We start from the raw sequence: 10,797 nt of genomic DNA on the forward strand, positions 1-10,797 counted from the left end.
TATTTTTGTCAAAAATCAGGAAATTAATTGTATAAAGAGTTAAATTCAGAAGTTCTCTAGGGTTACCTGTGGCTCCCCCTTTCTTTTGTTTTTGGAGGAGTATCTTGATGTCTCTGTTTCTCCTCTCTACTATTGCCTGTTCTTGAGGATTAAAAGATATGCCAGTGGTGCGTAAAATCTTATACTGTGCACAAAAGTGTGCAAAATGTTTAGAAGTATATGTAGGTCCATTATCTGTTTTAATTGCTTGTGGCATACCTATAATTGCAAATGTTTGTATAAGGAATTCATTTATTATTGTATTATTCACATAGTTGATCTACTAGCTTCCAATTATCTGCCTCTATTTCTTCTTCCTTGAAGAACCAAGAAGACGTGCATTCTAATGTATCTAAGAGTCCCTTGCCTCTTTATTAATCTGATATGCTTCCTGTAGAGCTTCTTCAGGGTGGGGGAGAATCTTTTCCTAATATCTGCCCCATTTCAGCTAAAAAATGAGTTACTAGTTTAGCTCTTAACAAAGTAAATTCCCTGTTTGTCTATTAAAATACCTTATTTCCTGGTCACAGGGATTTCTTCAGTGAAATTTGGATCCTTGGTTCGCGCCAAATGTAGAGTATGGGCTAGCTCCCTGGAGGGCCTCAGGGTCAACCAGAGTCAGGATAAATTAAAGTCGTTGGTCTTTAGGAGGAGAAGTGAAAGAGGCAGGCAAACTGCCGCGCGGCTTGCCAAAGATCTCTCCTGGATTCTGGAGTCCAGAATCTCTAGCCTCTCTCCTCCTTTTCCCTCTGCCCTCCAATCCTTGCCTATGATTATTAAACATTCAGCAAGCACCAACAGTGAGAAGAGCCATTTATCCAAATATATGATAATAGAGTCACTGTCTCACATCAAATGGGTAATTAACCTTAAGTGCTCTGTTGTCTGATTCAAGCATACCTTTTTGGAGTTTCAGCCCTCTACAACATAAGTTTTAGAATTAGGAAAAAGGAGAAAGAGCAGAAGGAGGATACTGACAAACTAGGTGAGAAGCATAAAGAATTAGACAAAAAAGAAGTTAAGTACATTGCTGATTAAATTAAGGAATATGGTGCTTCACAGCAGGAGCCATTAGGGCATTCCCCATCCCCTGACCTACCCCCCTCAATTAACCCTTCATGGGTGGAGGGAGAAGGAGAGGAGGGAGGGATAGTGACACAATCAGCACCATCTATGAAGCAGCTTTGTCCACCCCCTGTGACAAGATTACAAAAAGCACTAATTAAAAGTAAAAAAGGACAGGATATATCTGATTTAATAGACGCATACCCTGTTATTCAAGAGTTTGACTCTTCAGGTCAACAAAGGAGAAGATACACTCCTTTTGATCTAGAAATTATCAAAGATTTGAAAAAGGGTTGCATTCTTTATGGGGCTACATCTTCTTATGTTAAGATATTAGAAAATTTAGCTTATCACCCCTAGTGATTGGAAATCTATAGCACAGACATATTTAGAACCTGGACATAACTTGTTGTGGCTTTTGGGGTGCAGTGAACTATATAGAATACAAGCCCAAAGAAATAAGCAAACTGGAGTTAATATACAAATCACCTTTGACCAACTAGCAGGTAAAGGTCAGTATGCAGATGCTTTAGCACAGATTTAGCACCCTTTGATAGCATATGAGCAAACTGCTGATGCTGCTATAAAAGCATGGGGTACCCTCCCAGGAAAGCAAGATAGAGGGGAAGTCTTCACGAAAATAGAGAGCAAGGTCCAAATAAACTCTTTGCTGATTTTGTGGGATGTCTGCAGACAGCTGTCATATGAAGAATTGGTGAAAATGCAGCAGCAGCAAAAATGATAAAAACAACTTGCTAGAGAAAATGTTCATGAGGTTTGTAAGAAGAATTATACTGGGACTACACAAGGATGCTCCTTTAGAGGCGATCATAAGATGCTGTGCCGTAGTGGGCACAAATGCCTTTTATACCTAGGCTATGATGCAGAACATGGGAAGACAGGGTCCTTCTTGGCAAGGGACTTCCAGAGAGACTCATTGATGGTAAAAATGGTAATGTGGTAAATTGTGGTAAAATGTGATAAATGTAGGGCATCTGAAAGCTCAATGTTGGCACAGAGAAAGAGTGAGAAGACAGGATGAGAGAACAAGTCACAAAGTGCAAACTGCCCCAGAGTCCACCAAAAATACCACATATTCATCTTGTGGTCCCACTCTTAAATTTATCAAGGGCTCTGGATGGGATTTTTCAAAGAACTCCTGCCTCCCTAATCTTCAAGTTCCATGAGGGAACAGACTTGATCTTCCTTCCATTGGGAACAATTCCTGGAAAGATGGCCACTTCTCCCACAAGTCCAGCATGTTAATAGGCCTCTTATTCTTTGTCTCCCTTCCTCCCCACCTTGGGAGAATCTTGCTCTCCCTTTATTCTGTTGGAACTTTTTATTTACTTAGTCAGGATTCCATCCTCTCCCATGTCCCTTTGATTCCAGTATGATCTGAACCAGCTTTTTAGCCTCTTATCTCTCTGCTTCTCTCTCGTCATCTCTTCTCTCATACACTTTTGTAGCCTCTTTCAGTAATTCCTTTAAGGGCTTGCAACCTCATCTTTCTAATTTCTGCAACTTCTTATTAATGTCTGGCCATGAGTTGCAAACAAAATGTAATTTTAGTATACTTTCCCTTACCAGATCCTCTGGATCCAATTCTGAGATTCCTGAATCTTTTAGTCATTCTAAGAATTTAGAAGGGGATTCATCCTTTTCTTGCATAATTATTTCTAATGCCTTATTAATATTGGGCTTTGGAAATGAGTTCTTAATCCCAGTAATGATTAGCTCTCTTAGATCTTGCATGTTCTGTCTATGGACGGGATTATTATTATCCCACTCTGGATTAACAAGGGGAAACTTTTGTTCTGCTGTCATCACCCCATCTGTGAGCAGGTAATGTCTTTCCCATTCTTCCATGGCTGCTTTTCTAATTGCTACTCTCTCCTCTTGGGTGAATAACATGTTCAATATATGTAGGAGCTCACTCCAGGTATAAACACTTAGTCCCCCAAACTGGTCTGTTTGGAGGCCCCTGCGGAGTCCTTTGTGATAGATTTTAAATCCCTTTTGAAATTCCTAATCTCAGTCCAGGTCAAGGGGGCATTAACAAACCTTATTCCCCCTTGTGGTCTCCCTAAAGGAACCTCTCTGAGAGGATACAGTTTGATTTTCCCAGTCTCAGGCTTTGTAAAAGAAAGATTTTCTACAGCTTTCCTCAGTTCCAATTTCCTCTCATTCCTTCCTCAATGTGTCCTTCCTTAGTTTCTGCGACTCCCAGGGTCCCCAGATCATTAAGAGGGGGCTCAGTTGGTCCAGATTGCTCCACTGAGGGAGCCTGTGGGAGCCCTGCTGCCACCGGAGGTGCTGAGGATGGCAGAGCACAGGGAGGCGAGATGACACATGGGGGATCTCCAGCTTTGTTACCGGTGGCTTATTCACCTTTTTTTGACTCAATAAAAGCGTCTCAGTCCCTAAACCAGAGACTTGCATAAATTGCTGCCTCTAGATTAAAGGGATCTTTTTCATTTACATATAAATTCAATTGTTGGCATACCCAACCCTCAGCGCACCCATATCTTCGCCAAACTACTCCTTTGCCAATGTTTTCGCCACCCCATACAAAACAACAATTATCATTTTCTTCTTTTCCATTATATTTTGGTAATTCATTCCAGTTCTGTAACCTATTCCCCAGGGGGCTCTTAATCAGGACTTCCTCATATTGCTCCTGATTTGGGGGTTTGGACTCCACTTTCCCCATAATTTGACAAGGACAGTTTTTAGACTCCTCTGTATTCCAAATTATCCCAATCGTGCCCTATTGGGCACTTGATAGGTTCTCAGAGAGTCCTTTCCACCCCTTCCCTCCCCACCCCCCCAGGGTCGTTTGCAATCCATTTCACCACACAATTTACGTTAGAGGCTCTTTTTCTCAGATCTCCCTAGATCCAGCCAATTGATCCCCAGATTTCCTAGTGCTTACTTTCTGGTTACAAGAGTGTAGGTTCTCCTGACGGCAAATCAATCAACATCTGCACACAGAGCTTCGGATCAGTCACTTTTACTTTCTCCTTCACCGAGTCTCTTCTCTTTGTGCACTTTGCTGCAGTAGAGAAGTCTCCACCCCGAAGACCAACAAAACACAGTCCCAAGGTCTCCCGCCTGCAAATAGGGGTGATGGGTGTTCTGCCGAGCCACGTGATCCCGGAGTCACGTGATACCCCCAAACTGTATGGAGTGGGAGACCCTAACTCAAAATTGATTACTTAAAGACCTCTCAAAATGAAGGTAGAAAGTTTTATGAGAATCTCCAGAGAAGCGGAAATCCAGAATGAGGAAAAGCCGAAATTACAGTAAGGAGAGTGACTAAATAAACAAGCACTGCCCAATCCCTTCCGCAAACCCCCTTATACAAAGCTTTTAGTCCAGATTGGTTGTTACTTTTCCTTATTTAGTGGGTGGAGTGATAATAGACTGATTAGAAATGAGCCAACCGTACAACTTCTAAAAGTTATTTTAAAGTCACATTATTTCTAGGGAAACAAAACCAAAACCAAGGCTCAAGGTTTCGTATATTTCAGCAGATTGTCTGAAAAACCATTACTTGCTCCAGTTTCACTAAAAAAATCTTACCTAAAAAATGCCCTCATTGATCCTAGCCAGCTTGAGCCGATTTAAATCGGGACGCTTTCATCGAGAACTTGGCGATTTAGCCAGTTTCTTGGCTCACGAGATGATTGGCTAGAGACTAAAAGTTCTACCAATAGTCAATTAGCCCACTTACTGCTATTATATCAGCATTCAGCTCTTTTGAAACAACGTGGTTGGCCCTGAAAAGGGCCTTTGGTTTTCCGTGGCAGGCTGGCCAGCTAAAATGCTGCAGCAGACTTAGCCGCCGAAGCCGTAGAGAGTGCGGCCCTGGCGCTTAAGGGCGTAGACCACGTCCATGGCGGTGACCGTCTTCCTCTTGGCGTGCTCGGTGTAGGTGACGGCGTCCCGGATCACGTTCTCCAGGAAAACCTTTAGCACACCACGGGTCTCCTCATAGATGAGCCCCGAGATACGCTTGACGCCCCCACGCCGAGCCAGACGGCGGATGGCGGGCTTGGTGATGCCCTGGATGTTATCCCGGAGCACCTTCCTGTGCCGCTTGGCACCCCCCTTACCAAGACCCTTGCCTCCTTTCCCACGTCCAGACATTTCAAAGAGATCTGTTTCGCTACTCAAAGGAAACTGACCAAGCGGCCACAATTTCCGAGCTTATATACCGCACTGTCGGACCTGATTGAAAACAGGCAATCTTCGCGCTTAACACCTGATTGGTTCTTTCTCGTCCAACCCTTACAAGAAAGAGGCGTTACCCTAATCTGCTTCTTTTGTCTCCTTTCTTCCCTTTTCCTCTCCCCTCCTTTCCTTTTCCTTTTTCTTTTCTCTCCCGTCTTTTTTTTTTTTTTTTTAAAGAGTTTTTAAAAATTGAAGTCTCAACTTTAAGTTTTTGGACATTTTTAATATAAATATTTTGTAATTTTTTTCAATCACTTTTTACTTGTGAGTCGGTGAATTCGTTTTTGTTAAGGAAACATGCAATTCCCAAACAATTCCCATCGCACACTCAAAAATCTGTGCTTTTTCTATTCTCATCAACAGTAGTATGACTTTTTACAAATCAGTCATCCTGTCAATAGGTGGCCAAAAAAAAAAAAAGGAACCCCAAAAAAAACCTGTTTCTGCCTTTCGAAATCTAATTGGAGGATTCCAGGTGCAAACAACTATATATGAGAAAATAGGAAATAATCAATACAGGAAAGGCTTTAGAATTATGGGATTTTAGCTGGAACTTGAAGGAAGCCAGGGAGGCCAGTGGAGAGAGGGGAAAGGATGGGGCATGGGGAACAGCCAGAGAAAATGCTGGGAACCGAGAGATGGAATGGCTTGTTCTTTGAACAGCAAGGAAGTCGGTGTCATTGGATTAAAGAGTTTCTGGGGGAGGGCAATTACTAGAAAGGTAAGATCAGGGCTACGTTATAAAGAGCTTTGAATGACAGACAATTTTTTTTAAAAATAACTTTTTATTGACAGAACCCATGCCAGGGTAATTTTTTATAACATTATCCCTTGCACTCATTTCTGTTCCGATTTTTCCCCTTCCTCCCTCCACCCCCTCCCCTAGATGGCAAGCAGTTCTTTACATGTTGAATAGGTTACAGTATATCCTAGATACAATATATGTGTGCAGAACCGAACAGTTTTCTTATTGCACAGGGAGAATTGAATTCAGAAGGTATAAATAACCCGGGAAGAAAAACAAAAATGCAAGCAGTTTATATTCATTTCCCAGTATTCTTTCTTTGGGTGTAGCTGCTTCTGTCCATCTTTGATCAATTAAAGTTATCTTTATCGAAGAGATCCACTTCCATCAGAATACATCCTCAAACAGTATCGTTGATGAGGTATATAATGATCTCCTGGTTCTGCTCATTTCACTCAGCATCAGTTCATGTAAGTCTCGCCAGTCCTCTTTGTATTCATCCTGCTGGAATGACAGACAATTTGATAATGAATTCTAGTAGTCCCGGGGGAAAAAAAAAGTTGATTTAGTAGGGGCATGACAAAATCGAACCTGAATTTTTCTGAAAATAATTTGGGGGTTTGAATGGAGGATAGAGCCACAGGCAGACCAACCAGGAGGCTGTTATAATAGTCTAGATGTGGAGATGAGGCCTGCACCAGGGTGGGGGCAATTTAAGAGGAGAGGTGTTTAGAAGAGATGTTGCAAAGAATATTGATTGAATGTGGGAGGATGTATTGTGAGCTTCTTGAGAATTGTCTTTTCCCTCTTCTGTGTCCCTAACACTTAGCACAGTGTCTGGCACGAAGTGGGCATGTAATGATTTAGAAAGGGGAGGGGGGAAGAGAGAGAGAGAGAGAGAGAGAGAGAGAGAGAGAGAGAGAGAGAGAGAGAGAGAGAGAGAGAGAGAGAGAGAGAGAGAGGATGAACCCAGGACTTTTTAAAAGCCTTGTAGAACCTCGTGGAATGGTAAATTAACCGTTTATTCGATGAAGTTTCAGAAAAAAGGAACAGGAATAGAGTAAGTGGAACCAGGAGAGAGTTGTATACTGAAAATCCAGTGAGAAGAGAGAAACAAGAAGAGGATGCTTGTCAAGCATGTAGAGAGTTCAAGAAAGACAGATGGGTCTGTTTGCTTACCTGTAGAATAAGGGGAATTGTAGGCATAGTTGATCCTAAGACTGTTTTTCAGTTCTATGATTCTATAATACTATTACTTGAAATTACCTTATTAGCTCTACTGCCTAGCCATGGAACTCATGGACCACAGGGGCTAACCAGGTTTCCTTTTGTACTTGAAAGTCATGTCTAACCTTGCCAATAGTGAAAAAGAAAACTTAGCCCATCTCTTAACTAAGAGAAAAGCTCTGTTTCAAGAAGAAACTTGAGAAAGAGAGTGCATGCTTGGGGAACCTTATTAGAAGAATCTCTCGCTGCCTGTTTTCTTCTTCCCTCTGATATCTGAAGACAAATGGCAAAGGATACCCTTATTTTTATTATTTTGTTTCCTCAATAGAAAAATGGGAATAATAATGTATATCCTGCATGCTTTATAGTGTTTTTGTGAAGGTTAAATAAAGATGATGTATTTGGAAGCATAGGTAAATAGTATATGAAAGTAAGGTAATATCCCCCAAAAAAATCATAAAGGAGGGGAAAGGATCCATATATGCAAAAATGTTCATAGCAGCTCTTTTTGTGGTAGCAAAGAATTGGAAAATGAATAGATGCCCAGTAATTAGGGAATGGCTGAATAAGTTATGGTATATGAAAGTAATGGGATATTATTGCTCCATAAAAAATGATGAACAAGCTGATTTTAGAAAGACATGGATTGATTTATATGAACTGATTCTGAGCAAACCAAGCAGAACCAGGAATATATTGTATATAGTAACAGCAAGATTGTGTGATGGTCAACTATGAAAGATTTGGTTCTTTTCATCGGTTCAATGATCCCAACAAACTTTGTTAGAAAACTCCATCTGCATTCAGAAAAAGAACTATGGAGATTGAATGTAAATCAACCCATGCCATGTTTGGTTTTTTTTCTTTTTCTTCTGCTTTTTTTTTTTTTTCTCTTGTGGTTTTTACCTTTTAATTCATAAATAATTGTGGATCAAAAAAATTAATGTACATTTAATCAGAAAAAATAATAATAATAAAAAAGGTAAATGCCCTTGTAATAGGCTCCAAGATTTGTAACTTAGCCCTTAGAAGGGCCCTTAGAAATCATCTAATGCAAGTAATCCCTTTATTTTGCAGATGAAGAAAGCCCTCAGATCTTAATTGGCTTGTCCAAGATGCTCTCTAGAAACAGAATGCCATAGTGGAAACCACAGATCTTAGACACAGGGTTAGAGGTCAGGAGATTTGGTTTGGAGTCCTTGACGAACCTTTTCCTAATTGGATGAGCAACTGAACTGGAGTCTGAATTTTTCTCATCCTGGAAAATAAGAATAATAATACACACATTGAGGAAAGGTTTGTTTTTTTTTTTTTTAAGATGATAGAAGTGAACAATTTTTATTATTACTTGCAAGTGGAACTACTTTCTTCGAGTAAGCATTGGCTGATTGATTGATTGGCTCTTTATGAAGTCTTCCCACTTCCCACTCCTGCTGGCACTTAAAAGGGGTTCTGCCTGAGCAAACAATGTGTGGCCTAGAGGGCCTCAGGTTGCCATGGTTACCATCCCGGGTAATACTGCAGCTGTTCCCTCCTGCAGACTATGACCCTTTATTTCTTTTGCTAGAGTGTTTTCCAGTCTTTCACTGAATCCTAGAATATCAGAGCTGGAAGTGAGTTTAGAATCTATCTAATCTATCTCTTTCATTTTATAGATGAAGAAACTGTCCCAGAGAGAAATGATTTGCTAGGGTCACACAGCTAACAAGTAGCAGTTGCATTGGGATGCTTATAGTATTATATTTTTTTCCAAGAAAGGGAGAGCTTAGCTCTGGAAAACTCCTAAGACTCAACAAGCAAGACCTGACCTTGATGTAACAACAATCCTTTGTACTCACCCTTTGGGTGAACTTAGCTATAGGAAAATCTCAGAATTGTTTCATACCAGCACCAGGAGGTCCCCTGAATGTGGATAAACATCTGTCTGCAGATAGAGTCGTGAAACTCTCCTATTGAAGGGGGAGGAGAATTGTTTCCTTTACTGAAGTTATGTTCCCTTTGATCTGTGATCCCTTTGCAGTCTCAGCCCTTCCTGGGGAAGCATATTTCTCTCCTCCCCCTCTCCCCCCATAAATTATCTTTCTGGGATGCCAGAGCTTTTGATTCAATTAGACATCCTGGTCAAAAGGCCCCTTTGAAGTGTTAATTCCAATAGGAGATCTGGGTTGAAAACTGATAAACATCGAAGCCTGGGAATGTGAGTCCTTCAGCCCCCAACTCCTTAAAAAGGGCAGTATCTGGACTTGCTCTTTGCAGAAGGCCTAAGGTAACTTGCTCAGTTGCTAGGACCTTTCTGCCATCTGAGAAAGCATTCTCAGGGCCAAATTCCATTTCCCTAATAGGTCTTTGCCACTATAGAAGTCAGTCCCTTGGCAAACTGATTTCTATCCCAAAATGAACTTTCATTTTGCAATTAATAATTTGGGAATAAGTGAATTCTTTCTTTTTTAAACCTGTGGCTGATGAAAGGGGATTTGAACAACTTTCTTATTGCTACTAACCTCACAACCACCAGGAATTAAGGGGATTCAAACCTCATCACTATGAATAAAATTTGTCTCATTGTTGCTGTTGTTCCTTATTGTCAGAGCTATAACTCTGTGGGTACAACTAGTATATGTGCTGAGATTTGCTACACTAAAGCAGGTTTCCCCACTATGGAAGAAAGCCCTGACATATGTATATAGTTTCCTTCTTCCAATGGAATAAAAAAAATCTTTTTGCTTATGATCACTGTTAGCTCTTTGATTTTATTTTGTTTTTTAACCTTATTTTATTTTTCAGATATAATAGTGTTTGCATAACCTCTGTGATTCTTTGATCATTTCTTTCAGTGTTGACATCTCTACTACCAACTAAAGAGTTGAGTAAGTCAGATAATGTCTCTTGACCTTTCTGACATTTAAAATGAAGGGTTTGGGTGTCTCTAAGACCTCTACTATTTCTCAAACTTTGATTTTATGGTGCACATGTATTTCTAGATCAGAAAATATATGTATTTTTTTCTCCCATTCAGGAAGAATTTTCTTCTATGGAATTATGAAATAAAACAGCCTCTGTTTAGTTCTTTTGAATATGCTTGTGCATTGGGAGCAGTAGAGAGGAGAGGAAGGACTATTTTAAGCATCAAAGCATCATTTCACTAGGACTGAATTAACTTAATGAGACTGGAGTCCAGAAAAACATTTAAATTGGTCTGACAGGATAATAGCATTTAAGATTTTCTATTTCTTGATAGTGGGCCAAATGTTCTTTATCCCTAGGAAGCCATAATTCACTGACTGTAATTCTTTGTTGCTTTTACATGCATATTGTGGGAAATAGGGAAGAAGTAGGTATATGATTTTTTTTTTTTAACTAGAAAATAGTAGTGTCTATCAAGAAAAGAAAAAAAATATTTAAGAGGCTTTCCACTCTACACATCTGAACAGCTTCCTAATGGGTTATAATTCAACAATAAGCTGTGAAGGGAATTTAAAAATAAG

General features: G+C 40.2%; 1 protein-coding gene across 1 annotated transcript; it reads right to left on the bottom strand.

The window, feature by feature from the left end:
• Positions 1–4,889: 4,889 nt before the first annotated feature.
• On the bottom strand, positions 4,890–5,276 carry LOC127559146 (histone H4). Its single transcript, XM_051992804.1, has one exon. The coding sequence runs from the start codon at positions 5,254–5,256 to the stop codon at positions 4,945–4,947; it is 312 nt and encodes a 103-aa protein (XP_051848764.1). The 5' UTR covers positions 5,257–5,276; the 3' UTR covers positions 4,890–4,944.
• Positions 5,277–10,797: the final 5,521 nt, after the last annotated feature.

The sequence above is a fragment of the Antechinus flavipes genome, chromosome 4, assembly GCF_016432865.1.
Source record: "Antechinus flavipes isolate AdamAnt ecotype Samford, QLD, Australia chromosome 4, AdamAnt_v2, whole genome shotgun sequence".
Classification (NCBI taxonomy): Eukaryota; Metazoa; Chordata; class Mammalia; order Dasyuromorphia; family Dasyuridae; genus Antechinus; species Antechinus flavipes.

What these genes read in the sequence shown, in the direction of transcription:
- LOC127559146 (XM_051992804.1), bottom strand. Translation starts at nt 5,256, where the DNA reads ATGTCTGGACGTGGGAAAGGAGGCAAGGGTCTTGGTAAGGGGGGTGCC.